Source organism: Sphaerodactylus townsendi, linkage group LG07 (assembly GCF_021028975.2).
Source record: "Sphaerodactylus townsendi isolate TG3544 linkage group LG07, MPM_Stown_v2.3, whole genome shotgun sequence".
Lineage (NCBI taxonomy): Eukaryota > Metazoa > Chordata > Lepidosauria > Squamata > Sphaerodactylidae > Sphaerodactylus > Sphaerodactylus townsendi.
Window position 1 is genome coordinate 113,307,672 of NC_059431.1, and position 19,771 is coordinate 113,327,442.

General features: G+C 47.7%; 1 protein-coding gene across 3 annotated transcripts in view; it reads left to right on the forward strand.

Moving 5' to 3' along the window:
• The window catches only part of LOC125436916 (ovostatin-like), a 110,296-nt gene extending 90,776 nt beyond the window's left edge, over window positions 1–19,520 (forward strand). For 2 of the 3 annotated variants that reach the window (XM_048504288.1, XM_048504290.1), the window contains exons 30-37: window positions 2,359–2,579; window positions 6,026–6,244; window positions 6,343–6,467; window positions 11,350–11,440; window positions 12,046–12,108; window positions 12,194–12,296; window positions 16,370–16,444; window positions 19,331–19,520. In XM_048504288.1, coding sequence (XP_048360245.1) covers window positions 2,359–2,579; window positions 6,026–6,244; window positions 6,343–6,467; window positions 11,350–11,440; window positions 12,046–12,108; window positions 12,194–12,296; window positions 16,370–16,422 — 875 coding nt within the window. In that variant the 3' untranslated portion in view covers window positions 16,423–16,444; window positions 19,331–19,520. The remainder of the gene's footprint in view (window positions 1–2,358; window positions 2,580–6,025; window positions 6,245–6,342; window positions 6,468–11,349; window positions 11,441–12,045; window positions 12,109–12,193; window positions 12,297–16,369; window positions 16,445–19,330) is intronic. The other variant, XM_048504289.1, reaches the window with a different exon arrangement.
• Window positions 19,521–19,771: the final 251 nt, after the last annotated feature.

Below are 19,771 nucleotides of genomic sequence, written 5' to 3' on the forward strand. Positions count from 1 at the left end.
TTCAGTCTCCCTAGTACATAGGTGTCAAACTCTTGGCCCTCCAGATGTTATGGACTACAGTTCCCATCATCCCCTGCCAGCATCATGCCCGGCAGAAGCCCTCCCTCCCTCTTCCCCCACCCCAAAAGCCCAGCCGGGCTTGCAGGGGCCTGACAGAAGCCCTCCCTCCCTCCCTCTTCCCCCACCCCTCTTCCCCCACCCCAAAAGCCCAGCCGGGCCTGCAGGGGCATGGCAGAAGCCCTCCCTCCCTCTTCCCTCACCCCCAAATCCCTGCTGGGGCTGGAGGGGCCCGGCAGAAGCCTTCCCTCTCTCTTCCCTCACCCCAAAAGCCCAGCCGGCCCAGCAGAAGCCGTCCCTCCCTCTTTCCCCACCCCAAAAGCCCAGCCGAGCCTGCAGGGGCCCAGCAGAAGCCGTCCCTCCCTCCTCCCCACCCCAAAAGCCCAGCCAGGCCTGCTCTGGGCAGTCCCATCTCTCCAGCCCCCACCCACCCACCCCCAGCCAGCCTGCTCTGCCCATGGATCACAGGATCCATGAGCAGACCCAGCTCTCCTTGCCTCCCTGCCCCCCAATCCCCTTTGAAATGACCTGGGGCAAAAAAATTATTGTTTGGTCATGGTGGGGGAGGGTGGTTGCTTTCCGGGGGGCGGCGCAAAACTCAAATTCTGCCTGGGCTCCATTCTTCCTAGCTACACCCTTGGGAGTTAGCCATCAACCATTATAGTATCACCCATAAAAAGAAACTGGTGTAAGGATCTGTTACTCAGTCAATACTCAAGAGGAATATTTCAAGAGCTTTCTTTGAACTGTGTCAGATCCTGGTTTCAAGAAGCCACAGCTGAGGGTTTTGTCTTCTGGCCCCAGCATATACCTTGAAGCACTTGCTTATCCAACAATCCCCCCTCCCGTTCATTCTCAAAACAATCTGCATAATAAAGAGACAGTGAGAAGGAGCATTGTCATGGAACTTCAGCCGCGACAGACACTTCCCTCCTCCAGGAAGCTGGAGATAAGAGGACCGGTAATTGGCTAAATTACGAGCAAGCAATAGAAAAGCCATTCGGCCCCAGGCAATGGCGATAGCAAGCCAGGTGTGACCTTGGCCCGGAATCGAGCCAAGGCCTGACAACTGGTGGCCCGATAATTTAATATGTGACGTCAATCTATATATATAAAAAGCTAACAGTGACTTTGTTAGTCGCGCCCTAACGCCGAAACGGCTGGACGGATCGCCCCCAAATTTTCACAGGACGTCCCTCCCCGTTCTGGGCAGGTAATTGGACCTTCAAATCGCCGAAAGTCCACACCTGAGCCAGGTAAAACGTCTTTTTCCTGGCGCACCAGGCCATGAAGCTGGCTGTGTTCAACTGTCACCCTTAGAATGTTCGTGCAGCCTGTCTGTGGCCTGAGGGCTTGGTATGAGGGCTTAGAATGTTCGTGCAGATGGGCAATGATGAGCAGTGAAAACAGTAAATAGGTAATACTGTTAGGTAATACGAGTGGAAGTGAAACATGTACACACTTTGCCGTGTGAGACGTCAGGTGGGGTTCCCCCCCCACATGCAGGTAACTTTCACTCTGTGCCTCACCCACTGCTACCACACAACACACATACTCTCATACACATCCATCTCATCCTCACACACCTCATTCTGCCCTCCCTCACATCCAACCACCACTTACCCACTTCCTCACCATATTTGCCACAGCTCTCTTTTACTAAAAGCGAGCTGGAGTTTGCCTTTTTCTTCTAAGAAAATCCACGGGGTGGGGGCAAACCAACACTACCGGCTCCGCTTCTTTTGCACATGGCCCTTTAAGAACCCAGGGAGCTGGCCTCGATCTGAGCGCCTCACCACCCTGCCTCTGCTGCCTGACTGGGATAGCCTCCTTGCCCCAGTTCTGCCTTCCCCAAGCCAGGACTGTGCATGTCAACCAGCCTCATGGACAGCGGGATTCACACTCTGGACAGTTCCATTGTGGAATGGAAAGGGTTAACTTATACTAAAAACACAAGACACCACCATATAACAATGTCAATTGAAAAGGGAAAGAGAGATTCCATTTGACCACCCCAAAAGGCTATGCTGCAGATCATTGGACCTGCATGGACATCTGTGTGGGTTGCAGACTGTGATGAGAAGGATAATTTCCACAGCAACGCGTGGCCGGGCCCCGCTAGTGAATTATAATTGTCATACAGTTTATAGATGCAGATATTGTTTATAGTGGTGGCGAAAAGTTCCGTCAAGTCACAGCTGAATTATGGCGCCCCCTTGGGGTTTTCAGGGGAAGTGACATTTGCAGGTGGTTTGCCATTTCCCGCCTCCTCCTCCTAATTGATTTCTTCTGCCTTCTCAGGAGGCCTCCTTTACTGGGAAAGGGAAATCCGGCCCGCACCAGAAACCTTCCGCTCCTTCTACCCTCGCGCACCATCTGCAGATATTGAAATGACCAGCTATGCATTGCTGGCGTTCCTCAGCCAGCCCACCATAACCCAGGAACTCCTGACTTTTGCCTCGCAAGTCGCTCAGTGGCTCGTCCGACAGCAAAACCCCTACGGAGGGTTCGCATCTAGTCAGGTGACGTCCGTGGCTCCAAAAAGAGGAGAGGCTGAAGTATCACGTTTCCTCGAAAGGGCTTGGCATCGCGGAAAGTCGCATTGGGAAGGATCCCCTTTGGCCCATAGCTTTTGGAAAATCCTGTGTAGGCTGGTTAAAGATTGGCACAAAACAAGTCAATCATAGAAACAAAACTGTTATGCGCCTGTGTTCTTTCACCTTCAAGAATTCAGCTTGCTTCCAGAAAGATCTTCCTTGGGAGAATCCAATAAGTGCATCGCAGGCTTGATGCCAAATATGCGCAATGTTACAATGCGGTGTGGTATGCCTCACACAATGCAATGCAGTCAGATGGGTTGCTGGTTCAAACCTGTTTCGTCCTCTTCCCTTTCATACAATTATCCTCACCACCAGACCCTCAAGCTTTTAAGAGATAAGCCTTCTGCCACAAACTCAGTCTCCGAGCAACGTTTCTTATTGTGTCATTGTACGTATTTGGCATCAAGACCATGACGTACTGTGAAGTTCTCACATGCCGGTTACCCCTCTGCAGCTGTTCCCCACTCTCGCCCTGCTCTGGCGCAAAAAGTCGCACCAGACGTGCTCTCCCTTTTCCCACGGAAAGCGAGAAACGCGTGTGGGACAAGAAGAAGCACGTCAGGGCAAGAAATCTCGCCTCTTCGATCAGGGTGCTGCAAAGAGGAAGTGCACCGGGACACGGGTTTTTTTGTCCCGATGCACTTCCTGTTCCACAGTGCACTAGAGCGCCAGTGGAGAATCAGCCATAACAAAGATATTTCCGGAAGCAAGATGAATGCTTGAAGATTAAAGAGCAGAGAACTATAATGCAGTTTTGTTTATAGGGCCGACTGTTGTTTTGTGCCCATCTTTGGCCGATCAACACAAGATTTTTTGTTCAATAGTGACAGTGTCCTGTGCATTCCCTTGTTTGTCATAGGATACTTTTCAAAAGCCGGTGGGGGGGGGGGGAGGACCGAGAATAACAATTGTTCATTATAAGCATGACTAAGCCATGAATATGCAGGGCACTTTCCAAAGTGACATGAGCAAAACGTATACATCCAGACCAAGGGTGGGGGCAGAGGTGGGATCCAGCAGGTTCTCACAGGTTCCCGAGAGTAGGTGACTAATTATTTGTGTGTGCCGAGAGGGGGTTACTAATTGGTGATTTTGCCACGTGATTTTTGCCAGTTACGTCCTTCCTCTCAGCAGTAGCGCGCAGAACTGGAAGCAGTCTAGCAGGAGGTGCACTGGTGTGTGTGGCAGCCTGTGCCTGCGTGCATTTGTTTCCCGCCCAAGGACCGGCGCAGTGGCTGCGTCCTTGCCACAGCCCCACTTAGGAATGCCCCGCCCCCGGAATGTCTGGCCATGCCTCCTTCATGCCCCGGCCAGCCCCATTGGCGCTATGCCACAGTTTGAATCCCACCACCAACATGGGAACCTGTTACTAAAATTTTTGGATCCCACCACTGGGTGGGAGTGCTTTTATAAGGGGATAGAGAACGCAGGAAGGGCAGCACCGCGGTCCCCACCAATGGAGTGGACAGAGAGCAAGGCAACATTGATGAGGGATGGACAAGAGCAAATGCCGTCATACCTACTGAGGCTTCAGCCATGAGCCCCCTCCTCCCACAGTCTCCAGCCCACCAGTTCTGGTCTTCCTCCCAATTTCCCCTATCTGTGCTCTCTGTAGTACAGATGCCAACCTTCAAGTGGGACTTGGAGATCTCTGGGAATTACAACTGGCCTCCTGAATACCAATACCAGTTCCTGGAAGAAAATGGCTGCTTTGAAGGGGAGGGGCATGCATCATCACACCCTGCTGAGCTCCCTCTCCTCCCCCCACCCCCACAAAAAACTCTAGGAGTTTTCTAACCCAGAGTTGGCAACCGTAACCTGCAATCATGAGGCAGTTGGTGAACAGAGGCAGGGCTTTCTCGGTAGTGGCACCTCCCCTGCAGCATGTCCTCTCCATTTTAGGAGCCTCCATTCCAGCTGTCCGGGATGGAGAATCTCTTTTCAACTCAATCTTTTAACTAGGGCAGCGGTTCTCAACCTTCCTAATGCCACGACCCTTGAATACAGTTCCTCATGTTGGGGTGACCCCCAACCCTAACATTTATCCATTTCACAGATGGAGAACACTGAGGCAGAGGGTCTTAGGCGACCCCTGGGAAAGGGTCGTTCGACCCCCAAAGGGGTCCCAACCCCCAGGTTGAGAACCACTGAACTAGGGAGTTGGTCTTTTAACTGTTTTTGCAGCTAAACACCAAATAACAGCGTCAAGTCCCTTGCTGCTTTTGATCCTCACTCTGATGCATTTAGATTATGAACCCACCATTTGCACCCCCAAAAGGAAACAGAGAATTGATATTCTTAGTGGATATTCTTTTTCCGCTTTGCAAGTCTTTTATGGTCCAGAGAAAAGCGTATCTACTGGGAGGTAGACTAGTGCAACGAAGCTATAGTAACAATCAATCAATCAATCAATCAATCAATGATTGACCAGTAGCTGCTGAAGTTGGCAAAGTCACCTGGAGCAACAGGCCCATTCAGCCTACCATGCAGGAGTGTTGTCATAATTAAATTGGATAACGCTCTCCCTACATGTACATTATCCTGAGCTCCAGGGAGGGAGGGAGGGAGGGATGTTTGTGTGCGCAAAGGGCCAGTGGTGTATCTGCCCAGGGACAAGGGGTACCCCTTGTCCCCGGGCGCCACTCTTCTGGTCACATGGGGGCGCAAAATCGGCCCCCCACGTGACCAGGAAGTCCTGCTGTCTCAATGTTTTCATGTGCCTCGACCCCATCCGAGGCACGCAAAAAACGAAGAGCACCCTCAACCCCACCCTGGACTCCCTCCTCTCTTCAGAAGAGACTGCCGGCTGCCGGCTGAGAACCCAGCAGGGGGAGTCTGCAGGGGGAGTCTGGGTGGGAGGTGGGCACCCTAGACCTTGCCCATGTCCATGGTGACATGGGCAGGGTTGAGGGCAGTGGGGGTGGAGCCTGGGGGCATCAGGGGTGGAGCTAGGGTGGTGGGGGGCAGAGCCTGGGGGGCGTCCTGGAGACAATTTGTCTCCGGGCGCCATTTGCCCCTGGTACGCTTCTGCAAAGGGCCATCAAGCCACAGCTGACTTAGGGCAAGAGACACTCAGAAAAAAGTTTGCCATTGCCTGCCTCTTTATGGTCTGGGAGTTCACAGAGAACTGTGACTGGCCCAAGGTCGCCCAGCAGGTTTCATGGGGAGGAGCGGGGAAACAAATCCAGTTAATCGGATAAGAGTCTGTCGCTCACGGGGAGGAGTGGGGAATCAAACTCAGTTCTCCAGATTAGAGTCTTCTGTTCTTAACCATGGCACCACGCTGGCTCTCGAAGAAGGAATATGCATGTGACAAATAAGCAGTCTCCTTGTCACTGTCTCATGTCAACTTGTACTATGCCCTGCAGGATACACACGTTGCCCTCCAAGCTCTGTCCCGCTATGGGGTCCTCACCTTCACCAAAGATGCCCAGAACACAGTAGTGATCAAAAGTGCTGAGGGAACTTTCCAGACCCCTTTCCAGGTGAACAGCGAGAACCGTGTTCTGCTGCAACGCGTTGCCTTGCCCAACGTCCCTGGGGACTACAACGTGGAAGTGCAGGGCTCTGGATGCGCCTACGTACAGGTAAACGGCACCCCCCCCCAATCTCCCCCTGTTATTTTACAGACAGGTTAGCTGGTTCGCCTGTACCTCTCCTGCATCCATGCTTTTTCCTCTTCCAGACCACCCTGAGGTACAACGTCATTCTGCCATCACAGGCCTCTGGGTTTTCTCTGGCTGTGCGGACAAGTAATCCTGCCTGCATGGGTAACTTCTTACCAAGGTTTGAGCTGGTTCTGACAGCCAGGTAAGGTCCCATTGATGAGGAAGTTCTGTGTGTTGGGCGAGGGGGGCTAGCAGGAAAAAAAACCAGCACTGGTTGCTAACTAGCATCTACGCCATGCTGATAATATAGCCAGGCTCTGAAGCAGAGGTAGGCCCGAGGCCCCCCTATTATTCCTTCCATCTCAACGGGGTGCCATCTAGATAATTTCTGAGTTGGGAAAGCACCTGGAGATTTGGGGGTTGAAGCCCAAGGGATATAATGGGTCCCTTCTAAAAACTGTGTGGGCGTATTACTTCTTTTATTCATTCATTTAGCCTTTATTTGGCATAAACAGTATAAAAAGTATAAAATCACATCTAAATCGCATCAAAATACAAACTTGCAACATATAACAAATTAAGTTGATTCATATATACTGTTGCTTGTGGGATATTTCCAGCAGAAAGTTCGCAGCCATTTCACAGAATGTAGCATCAGAATTATTTAATAAGAACACTAGTCTGCTTGGACGTTCATAACCAGCTCAGCTAGGTATCAGTAGAAAGCAATCCCTGGAGTATTCTGACTCATAATACTTGCCGATTTAGGGATAAACATAGCGGAATAATTGGTGAGTTAATGTTTTTTTTCTAATTGATTTGCACCACATGAACACAACCCTTTTGCACATTTCTAGGTTGTTATAATATCCTACCTCGTGGTATGCAAGGCAGAAGGGGAACACATTGGAAGCGAGGCCCGAGTGAAAAAACTCTTCTCTGATCCGGATTGGTCCAGATGGTATTACAGATAGGGAGGCCATTCTGTTATGTTGCTGTAGGGGGGGATCGAAGTAGATGCAAAGGTGAACAAGAGTCTTCCTCGCTGCCAGAGTTAAACGAGTTCCATTCTCTCACCAACAACCTTTGTTTCAATAACTGCTAATGCGACTCTGAACAAGAGTTAAAAGTTAGAAGAGGAGTCAAGGGGTAGCACCAATTGACTCGATCTTCCTCTCTATCAGCGAGAACCATGAATTACTCTGGGTATCTGATAGTATTAGGTGAACCAGAGAGTGCCCATTATGTGTATAATGCAAGTGCAGCCAAAATTTAAAGGCTCTCGACCAAGCCCACTGTAGACCAATGAATTTTGGCCCAGTTCTAAGCAGAGAGCCGCATAACATACGCAATTTGGAAGGCCCATGATTTTACGAAAAAATTTTGATTGAACCATATTCAAAGAGTCATCCACTGCGTTCAAACTTCTTTTATGTGTATGTGTGGGGTAATTTTGAGAAGCTCAGTGCCATAACTATCAAGGAATCAGGAATGATTTCTTACTGCAATGGCTGTATTTAGCATATGGTAAAGTGAATGGAATAGGAGTCTATACCTTTGAATCAATATCTCAAGGAAGGCTATAGTACAGTGGTGGCGAACCTTTTCGAGACCGAGTGCCCAAATTGCCACCCAAAACCCACTTGTTTATCGCAAAGTGCCAACACGGCAATTTCACCCGAATGCTGAGGTTTTAGTTTAGAAAAAAATGGTTGGCTCCAAGGCATGCATTACTCGGGAGTAAGCTTAACGGTAGTCGGTGGCTTTGCTTTGAAACAACTGTGCAACTCTTCCAACAAGTGAATCACGACCCTGGGAGGGTTTACTCGGAAGCAAGCCTCATTGCCAGCAACTGAACTTACACCCAGGTAAAGGATCGTGCTTTAGTTCTTCGCATGAAAATCAGTGGGGTTTAACAGCACTTAACAGGGTTACCTACACTGCTTTCCCAAAACTAGGTCTTAGGTTTAATGCTGATAATCGAGCCCAGTGGCCCAGGCCAGCCTAGATGTGTGGGGAGGGAGTACTCTGTTTGCGTGTGCCCACAGAGAGGGCTCTGAGTGCCACCTCTGGCACTCGTGCCATAGGTTCGCCACCACAGCTATAGTATCTTTTCTCAGATCCTAATTTGTGAGCATTGGGTTTAGGGTTTACTGGGACAAGCATAACAGCAGGAGCCAAAGGGCTATTGTCCTTCATCTCTTAGCCTGAGGGTTGTGATTTTGAGGTGGCAGGAAACTCAGTCAGAAGAAAGAGGAAGACCTGTTTTGTACCCAGCCTCCCTTCTCTTCCTGTTGTGTTTTGTAAACCACTTTGGGTGCCAACTGGGAAGAAAAGCTGGGTGCAAACAAAGCACAGATGTCCCTTGCTGATTGAAGGATTGGAGCACCTTCCTTATGAGGAGAGGCTGCAGCGTTTGGGGCTCTTTAGTTTGGAGAGGAGACGTCTGAGGGGGATATGATTGAAGTCTGTAAAATTATGCACGGGGTGGAAAATGTCGACAGAGAGAATTTTTTCTCTCTTTCTCGCAATACTAGAACCAGGGGGCATTCATTGAAAATGCTGGGGGGAAGAATTAGGACTAATAAAAGGAAACATTTCTTCACGCAACGCATGATTGGTGTTTGGAATATGCTGCCACAGGAGGTGGTGATGGCCACTAACCTGGATAGCTTTAAAGGGGGCTTGGACAGATTTATGGAGGAGGAGTCAAGCTATGGCTACCAATATTTATCCTCCTTGATCTGAGATTGCAAAGGCCTCAGCAGACCAGGTGCTCAGGAGCAGCAGCAGCAGCAGCAGCAGGTCATTGCTTTCACATCCTGCATGTGAGCTCCCAAAGGCATCTGGTGGGCCACTGCGAGTAGCAGAGTACTGGACTAGATGGGCTCTGGTATGATCCAGCAGACTCTTTCTTGTGTCCTTATGTAATGCCATGGAGTCAACCTTCCAAAAGGGCCATTTTCTCCAGGTACACTGATCTGTTATCCAGGGCCACAGCTTCATAAAATGGCACGCTGGGTGCTGTGACCTCCCCAAGCTGCACCCCACCAAACTCCATGTGGATATTGAGCAGGACACCCCGTTTGATGCTCACCTCAGCTTGCTTGGGTCCACCTTTAAACTGGTCTGTAGTTTAAAGCTCGATCCAAGTTTCTTTGAAGCCAGGATCAAAGTGAGCACCAGCAGCTGACCTACTCTAGCTTTATACTGTTGGCTCCACCCCTCAAAATGCAACCCCTGCAATGAGCTCCCGTCCACCCCTGTACCCCCTTAATTACGCCACTATCTGTATCGCCTGGAAATCAGTTGTAATCTCAGAAGATCTCCAGCCACCACCTGGAGATTGGCAACATGAGGCCAACAAGAACTGGAGGAGACAGGCCGTAGGCTTGGTTACTGCTAACTGTGTCTAATAGGGTTGCCAAGTCTGGGTTAAGAAATTCAGGGATAGGTGGAGACGGGGGAAGGCGGGATCTGGGAAAGGGAACAACTGCAGTGAGTATGACATGAGTGCCCCCTTTAGAGCAGGCACATTCTTTGGGGGAACTGATCTCTGCCATGTGGAGACCAGTTGAAATTACAGATCTGCAGGCCCCATGTTGAGGTTGGCAACCCAGAATCGTTGCAGGTTCATGCATATTGCACTTAAGACAGCCCGATAGTGGCCTGTTCCACACAAGTCCCTTAAAACATTTGCAGAACATTTGCAAAATGTTCACCAACCCCCCGTTTGTCCACATGCCATTTGTCCCTCAAAACTGCTCCTGGCCACCATTTTGTCACTTTCCCAATTTTTTTTCATTACCCGTGGAATTGAGGCTAATGCCACATGCTGCAATTCCCCATAGTTTGTGTAATCGAAGCTTTGAAGACCCTCCAATATTAAAAAAGCAACGATTGCAATAATCAGGAGAGAAGGAACAGGGGCAGCTCAGCTATGTAATAAAAAATGGCTCAGAGGAGGACATTCAGGGAAGGCCGAGAGCAGTGGTGGGATCCAAAAATTTTAGTAAAAGGTTCCCATGGTGGTGGGATTCAAACTGTGGCGTAGCGCCAATGGGGCTGGACGGGGCATGATGGGGGCGTGGCCGGGCATTCCGGGGCGGGGCATTCATGGGCAGGGCTGTGGCAAGGACGCAGCCGCTGCGCCGGTCCTTGGGCGGGAAACAAATTACCCCAAAGGCGCAGGCTGCCTCGCACACCGGTGCACCTCCTGCTAGACTGCTTCAAGTTCTGCGCTCTACTGCTGAGAGGAGGGGCGTAACTAAGGCAAAAATCACATGGCAAAATCACCAATTAGTAACCCCCTCTCAGCACACACAAATAATTAGTAACCTACTCTCGGGAACCTGTGAGAACCTGCTGGATCCCACCTCTGGCCGAGAGGCGTGGAAAGCATATTAAGTAGCACAGCTGTGAAACTATTTTGAAAATGTTTCAGGCTACAGAATCATTGTAAAAGAGGCGTTATTTATTTATTTATTTCCCGCCCTATCCCCGTTGGGACGCACATAAAGCATTTCCTGGCTGGAAATAAAACATTTTCAGAACATTTGGGGGTAAAAACCATACAGAACCCCACAGAGGGGACATTTTATTTCCTGTCTCAAAACATTTTTTTTGGTTGTGTGGAAAGAGCCAATGGGAAACATTCCCAGCCACACACACCCTTTCATCACATCTAAACAGGCTAGCGAGGAAGGGGTGTATGTGTGTGGGGGGGGATGGGAGAAAATCAGCACCCCTCTCGAGTTACATATCATTTTTTGCACAAACATTTCTGGAAAACCCTCAATGATTCCCTCAAAACCCTCAAGGATTTCCCTCAAAACCCTCAAACATTTCTGGAAAACCCTCAAGGAACCCTCAAAACCCTCAAGGAAAACCCTCAAGGAAAACCCTCAGGAGATGCAAGAAATGGTAAAAAAAATTCACTGGTTACCTGTGGTGGGTGCTAACTGAACCTAGAAAAGATGTGTGCACTGCCCTGTTCCCAGGATGCTTCGGTGCTCAGGTTTGTTTCTCACAACTTTTGGCTCTGGTTGGAATACAGAATGAGTGTTTTTGTTTACTTGTTCCAGCTACACCGGGAAGCGCAATGTCTCCAACATGGCCATTGTGGATATCAAAATGCTGTCCGGTTTTGTCCCTGTCGAATCATCTCTACAGCAGGTAAAAAAGCGCAAATCTGATATTCTAGAGTAGGGACACCAGCCATTTCAAGGTGGCCTTGATAAGTCCTGGAATTACAGTTACATTTTTAAGCAATGTTGAAAGTTTGACCCTTTCCTCAGCTATATCCTTTTCAGGATAAAGATGACAGTGCAGTCCCAAATTCTCTGGCAGAAGTTGGAGCAGCATGAGCCCACATTGTAAAGTAGCCCAATTCTCTGGGAGCATATTAAAACCTTAAGTACTGCTTCCATCAAAATTATTATCTGTACCACAAAACATAGCACTTTGATAAAATAGCATTTATATTGGTCCAGGTACCTGCTATTGAGACTTCCCTTTTGGTAAAGTTGTGCCCACCATTTTCTGGGGTGGGGGGGGGATAGCTGGCACAACTTTACAAAAAGGGGAGTCTCAATAACAAGCATCCAGACCAATATAAATTCTATTGGGGTGCTGTGTGGTTTCCGGGCTGTATGGCTGTGTTCTAGCAGCATTCTCTCCTGATGTTTCGCCTGCATCTGTGGCTGGCATCTTCAGAGGATCTAATATGCTGTTTTTTTGTATCTGAAGACACTTTTTTTTCTCCTTTTCTTCTCATAAAGCTTTCAAGCCAAGTGATGCGCAGAGAAATCAGGAATGACCACATGTTGCTTTATCTGAGAAACGTAAGTTTGGAGGTGAAGCATTTATAGACCTCCCATCATAATCTCAGAAGAGATTCTCTGATACCTTCTGCCTTCTCGTTCTCAGGTGTCATCAAATACAACAACACTAACGTTCATGGTAGAAGAAAGCTTTCCTGTAAACAACAACCAGCCGGCTCAAATTAGAATGTATGATTATTATGAAACAGGTAGGAATCTCCAAGGGTCTGCTCAGTAAGCAGTATTCTCCTAGCAAACACTTCAGGGAGAGATAGAGGGAGGACAGTGATTTTGGGGGAAGGTCTTTGTATTAACCTGCCAAATAATCTCTTCTTCCACTTCGTTCAAGGACACGTAGGTGGGAATTACCCCGCCCCATCGTATGCAACTTCGCACAGGCTAGCTGAATCCAGTAGTCTCAGAAGCTTGGTGAGGTCAGCCCGGGTTAGCACTTGCATGGGAGACCACCAAGAAAGCCCAGTGTTGCCTTTTCAATGGAGCAGCTGTGGCGTAGGAGGTTAAGAGCTCGTGTATCTAATCTGGAGGAACCAGGTTTGATTCCCCGCTCTGTCGCCTGAGCTGAGGAGGCTTATCTGGGGAATTCAGATTAGCCTGTGCACTCCCACACACGCCAGCTGGGTGACCTTGGGCTAGTTACAGCTTCTCAGAGCTCTCTCAGTCCCACCTACCTCACAGGGTGTTTGTTGTGAGGGGGGAAGGGCAAGGAGATTGTAAGCCCCTTTGAGTCTCCTACAGGAGAGAAAGGGGGGATATAAATCCAAATTCTTCTTCTTCTTCTTCTTCTTCTTCTTCTTCTATATAGCTCCCTAATATTTTGCAGCTGGCTCCGCCTCCTGCAGCAGCCATTTTGTGACTGGCTCCACCTTTGCTGCTGCTGCTGCTGCTGCTGCTTCTTCTTCTTCTTCTTCTTCTTCTTCTTCATCTTCTTCATCATCATCATCATCATCATCATCATCACCACAAGAGATCAGCAGAGGTGGTTTGCCATAGATAGCAACCCTGGATTTCTTTGATGGTCTCCCATTCAACTACTAACCAGGTCCAACACAGCTTATCTTCCAAGATCTGAAAAGGTTTGGCTAGCCTGGCCCATCCATATCAGACCTACTAAGCAGACTTCATCCCTTTCCACACAACACAAATAAGACTTTTTGAGGAAGGTAAATAAAATGTTTCCTGCAGGATTCTTGCACAGCTTTTTGCTCAAAACATTTGGGAAACATTTTATCAAACCATTTTACTTCGGAAACGCTTAACTAGTGACTTTTTTTCCTGAAACAGTTGTTAAAACGTTTCCTGCTTCCTGTGCAGAGTTCAGAAAATGTTTTATTTCTCCTGACTAATTTAGAAGTTCTCCCTTTTGTTTCTCTTGCGCCTGCCATTTTCTGTTGCTTCTGGTTCTCCATGCTAACCACCATTTATTTTTTGTTTATTTGTTTATTATTGGGTTTTGTATACTGCCCCACCCCCGAAGGGCTCTGGGTGGTGCACAACAGAAATTCACAACACATACAGCAAAGCCCATTACATTAAAACACAGCGATCAATACAATAAAATGGCATCCAGCAATAAAACCCTTATTAAAACACACCCAAAGAGGGGGGAAGAAAAGGTGGGTCCCTTAGATGGTAAAGGGACCCCAAACAGCAGGAGTTTCTTCTGGTTTCTTCTGGCTTTTTCTCGGCTGCCCACCGTTTACGTCATTATTTGCATTAACACAGTTCGTTTTACCTGCAGATCATGTAAAAGTGCCAATTTCCCATTTTTGTTTTGTTTTATTTTGCTTTGGGTGAGCTATCTTCAAAGCTACAGCGATCGGATATGAGAACTGGCATTACGCGCAGATTTTGAGTTGATGTAGTCATTGAGGATGTCGTCATTTTTTTTTTAAGAAAAGAACCATTTTCAATTGAAACACTTTATTCTGCCCTGGCCGCAGGATGGAGACGATGGTCGTTACCATGACGGATGAGCTGCATTGACAGCTAGACTAAGGCAGCTCAATGCTGCTGGTGCTGGAGCAGCAGTGGCGTAGGAGGTCAAGAGGATAGGTTGATGTTTGCCAGGAAGTGGTATCGTGCCATTGCTGACATCTTTGACAGCAGGAGCAGCAGTGGTGTAGGAGGTTAAGAGCTCGTGTATCTAATCTAGAGGAACCGCGTTTGATTCCCAGCTCTGCCGCCTGAGCTGTGGAGGCTTATCTGGGGAATTCAGATTAGCCTGTGCACTCCAACACATGCCAGCTGGGTGACCTTAAGCTAGTCACAGTTCTTCGGAGTTCTCTCAGCCTCACCTACCTCACAGGGTGTTTGTTGTGAGGAGGGAAGGGAAAGGAGTTTGCCTTTACTCTTCTTACAGGAGAGAAAGGGGGGATATGAATCCAAACTCTTCTTCTTCTCTTCTTCTTCTTCTTTTAGATCTCACTGCAGCATTTGGCATGTTTAATAACAATCTTTTGATCCACTGCCTTCTTGACCTCGTTCCTCTGGGAGAATGGACAGTGGGTCGCGCTGGGGCAGGGAGTTTCCTAGTGACATCCTTTGGTACTGGAGGGGACAAGCCAATATTATTTAACGCAATATTATTTAACATTTGTGTGCAGCCCCTGGCACAGCTGATTGGGAACTTTGGACTGGGTTGTCATTAGTATTCCGATGACACCCAGCACTTTCTGTTGAGGGAAGGCCAGCTGGCTGCTGCCTCTGAGTTTTTGGCCCAATGTTTGAAGGCTGCGGCAGGACGACTACGCAGGCTGAAATTAAATCCATCCAAGACGGAGGTCCTGCGGCTGAGACGAGGGGGGCCAGGCCAGGGATTCCAACTGCCAATATTGGGTGGTGAAGCTTTAACACCTGCCTTTAGTGTAAAGAGCCTGGAGTCCTCCTTGTCTATGGCTGCCCAGGTCACACATACTGCCAGAATGACCTTTTCCCATCTCCATCAGGCCAGGTAGTTGCCCTCTATCTGTTCCATACAGACCTGGCCATAGTGATCCATGTGACAGTCACCTCCAGGCGAGATTACTGTAACTCGCTCTATGCTGGCCTGCCCTTGAGGCTGCTCCAGAAATTGCAGCTGGTCCAGAATGCAGCTGTGTGAGTATTCACTGGGACACCGGTGAGGGAGCACATTAAACTTGTGCTCTGCTGGCTACACTGGTTGCCAATTGAATTCCAGACCTCCAAATTCCAGTCTTCAAATTTCTGGTATTAATATTTAAGGCCTCAAGCAGTCCTGGACCATCAGGGTGCAGCAGTGGCGTAGTGGTTAAGAGCAGGTGTACTCTAATCTGGAGGAACTGGGTTTGATTCCCTGCTTTGCCGCTTGAGCTGTGGAGGCTTATCTGGGGAATTCAGATTAGCCTGTGCACTCCCAACACATGCCAGCTGGGTGACCTTAAGCTAGTCACAGTTCTTCGGAGTTCTCTCAGCCTCACCTACCTCACAGGGTGTTTGTTGTGAGGAGGGAAGGGAAAGGAGTTTGCCTTTACTCTTCTTCCAGGAGAGAAAGGGGGGATATGAATCCAACACTTCTTCTTCATCATCATATCTTTGGGACCACATCTTCCCATATCATCTACAGAGGACCCTTCAATTCTTCTGACAGCAATCTGCTGGGAGTTCCCGACCCCAGGAACACCAGAGTCATGGCCTTTTTAGCTCTGGCACCTGTTTTATGGAACTCACTCCCAGTGAACATCAGGGCCCTGTTGGACATTAGTCAATTCTGCAGGGCCTGTAAAACTGAAGTTTTCCTCTGGGCCTGCATTTGCAGATGCCAATCCCAAATTGCAACATCTTGGCCTCAAATCTACAACCCCTTCTTTTTCATCCATATGATCCAGAATCATGGTGAGAGGGGGACCAATAAGTGGGTATGGTCTGGTTAAATGGTATGGTTGTTGTTAAATATGTGTGTTAGCTGCCCTGAGCCTGACCTTTTGGGCAGGGAGGGCAGGATATTAAATCTAAATAAATAAATAAAATTTCCCAAGCTATGCAGGCGAAAACCAAGAAAACGGTTCTTTTTAAAACATTTCCCAAAAGTTTTATTTGCATTGTGCGGGAAAAAGCCATTGTTACTCTTCAAATCTCAGGACCCTCCTTTCTGGTCAGTTAGTGATCAAGACTGGGATGGAACTACAATTGGCCTCTTTCCCTGAATACCTGAAAAGGGAAATCTCTGTGCTATGCTGTAGCTGGATTCATGCAGTATTTGATTCAGAGTGGTGCTCTACCTGTTCTTTCTCTCTCTTACCAGATGAGTCTGCCATGGCTGAATACAACACTGCTTGCCCCCACAGTTCATCTTGAAACCAACCAAACCAACAGAAAGGTAATTCAAACAGAGAATGCTTGTAAGTGGTACCTGCAAGAGAAAGAAGTAAGTTTGCTGCCCTCCAGTTATAAAGAAGTTTAATATGGCCATCAAAAGCCATACAGGGTCCATTTACACAGTAGACTGAGTATGATTCAAGAAAAGATAACAGCAGTCCTCTAACCCTATTTAACATGTATTTGGAGGTGGTTAAAATCTTGATACGGAGTTATTTCCTAAAGTTACCCTCTTCAGAAATCCCCCACTCCCTCACTTTCCTAGATTGCAGGTTAAGTTTGCTAACTTCTAGAATGGTGAAGTTTGATGAAGTTTTGTTCAGGGGGGCCAAAGTTATGAACCCTCAAAGAGGTAGCCCCCATCACCTATTAGCTCCCATTGGAAATTAGCTCCCCCACTTTGGGGGTCCATAACGTTTGACCCCCTGAACCATACTTCACCAAACTTAGGTGACATCATCAGGACAGTCTCCGGATAAGACCCTGAAATTTTAGTGCCACTAGCTTTAAAAATGCGCCCCCTGTATGCACAATCGCAAAAATACAAAAAAGCCCAAATGCCTTGCATTCGGATCCACGAATTTTCGGGCAGGACATATTTGGGCCCGAATATGCCAGAATGTGTCCAGATTCGGACCGAATCCAGGATTCGGTGCACCCAAATATCCAAACCTACTCTAAACTTCAAGAAACCAGTTCTGTTGATCTGGCTTCTACATTTGGCGGAGGGCGGTATACTAATCGAATAATACAATACAATACAATACATATTTATCCCCCAATACAATACAATTCATATTTATTCCCCAAGTTAAGTCCCCTCTCCAATTTTCACAGAGAATATGTGAAAGTAGAGTGTGAACAAGAATGTTTTTGAAAGCAACCTCCGAAGCACAGAAAGTCAGATAGCCTCCTGCTGGGTTCGCTCCTTCCTCCTTCCCCCTCCCGGAGCCCTGGCAGGGCTAGCCTAGTTATCTACATTTGCAGGCATATAGAAACAGATCAGAGTGAAGATCCATTAATACGACCAAAAGTGGGTTACACTGTAAAGCATATATTAATCCCCATACAGTGGAACCAATACTCCATCTCCCAGATGAGAAACCCATTGTCCTGTGGTGCCTCGATGACTGATGCCAGGAAAGGCGGGTGCCATTCCTGACAGATATACCTCTTACGCATTTGGTGCAGGGAGGGATTGGTTTTAACTTCCAGAAGATCTGAAAATCTCCCAGAATGACAACTCATCACCAGACAACATCAGTCTGTTTTCCTGGAGAAAATGGCTAGTTTGGAGGGTGGCTCTACGGCATTATATCCTGCTGAAGTCCTTTTTCTCCCTAAATTCTTCCATTCCTAGCCTCAACACCCAAACCTCCAGGAATATCAAAACCTGGAGATGAACAATAGGCAAGAACCTCCGGTGGGGTTTTCATCAATGTGTGCTCAAGATGGTGTCCACAGTTTAGTCCTTCACGTTAAATAGGTTGTGCTCATGAGCAGAACCGAACCAAGAACAGAGAGATTTCTCAACATTGATTGGTTTAGACCACTAAGAAACATTGAGTAAAACAACCCAAGTTCCAGAATAAAAAAATGGAAGATGATGTATGAGTCTGAAATTGTGTGCATCGAGGAATGCTGCTGTAAATTTCGTTGTGCGTGCACAATGACAATAAAATGCTTATGCTTATGCTTATGCTTCAAGGGAATCAATAAAAGCAATACAATGTTAACTTGCAATAGATATAGAAAAATAAAAGGAAAATATAGTTAATCCATAAAACTGAAAGGTAAAACTAAAATCCAGAAACATTTCTTAAAAGTTACAATGTTTAAAATGCGATATGACCAAGCTAGCCACAAGTTTTATGTACCCAGGCAAAAAAAAATTGCCACCTGCTTTGAGATATTTGCATTTGCATTGGCTAACAGTTTTTCTTAATGAACCTTATCTGAACTAGATGGAAATGTGTGAAGGAGGGGAGAGCAGCCTTTGCTGGTAACTCCTTATTAAAAGGCCAGTGGAAGAAAACATGGCCCATAGTGAACAGAACAGATTTTTAAATCTCTGGTCTGCAGAGGTGTAGCGGGGCCAAACGGTGCCCAGTGCGCACTATGTTTGTTCCGCTGTCCCCCATGGGCCCTGGGACGCCCCCCTTACACTTACCTTAGTTCAGGCTGAAAAAGTTCAGGCTGGAAAAGCGGCCTGTTCACTTCAGGCTGACAAACGTCCTGGTGGGAACGACACTTCCCAGGAGACCTTGGGGCTCGCAAGGTCTCCTGGAAAGTGTAGTTTCCACCAGGCTGTTTTTCAGCCTGAACTTTTCAGTCTGAACTAAGGTAAGTGGAGGTGCAGGGAAGGGGGGATGGGTCAGGAGTCAATTTTCTGCCCCCCAGGCACATGCATGGTGTGTGGTGCACCTACCCCACCCCCTTGCAGCTCTGCCACTGCTGGTCTGACCTCCAAAACAGAAGGGATACAATCGAGCTGTAGGTTTCCAAACTCTTCTTGTCATCTTCTCTTCTAACACCACACCAACAAATGTGTTGGTAACAGGGGCTGACTGATCACACTTTGAATATCATGTCCTCCAAGAGACTCTGAATGGGTTTGCAAAAAAACCTGAACCATAACTTGTAGATTAGATAAGTTGTACCTTTCCCCAACACCCATGGTTGAGGATAGTGATTTTCAGTGGGAAAATATTTATATACCCGTTCTCTGTTTTTATTGTGGGGGTGAGAGTGATTGGGGAGAATCGAGGCATGAAGAATGATTTCACAGAAAATGTTTCCAAGACACAAGGTTTGACCCCTCGGAAAATCTGGACGTGAAAAAGGCCTTCCATTCTTTTAAGTGAGAATATTTATTTATTGTTTTCAGCAGGAAAAACCACAGCGTGTGCTTCCGTGTTGGATCAGATTCAGCAAGCCATCAGGCCTCTAAATTGCCAAAGGAGACATAAAGGAAGGCAGAATCTTTTTTTAACCTGACAACAGCTGTGAAGTTCTTCAAGGCCCCAATCCACATCTTGAATTCCTCATTCTTAGAATAAAACTTTTTATGACTCTTATGGCTGTCTGGGTGGTTCTCCTGTCTTTCACGGTGGCTTTCTTTACTGTCTGGTATGTTGGATTTTGTTAAAAAATTGCGGGAGGATAGACTTATGTGTCTAGGGGCTGCTTGATGCTTTTCAACACACAGCTTTGGGAACTACCTGTCACCAGATGGCAACTCAGTGAGCGCAGTTAATGATGGCGGATCGGTTGGTGGAACAAATAGCAGATTGTGGACTGTGTGAAAATCACAGCATTTCAGAGCAGA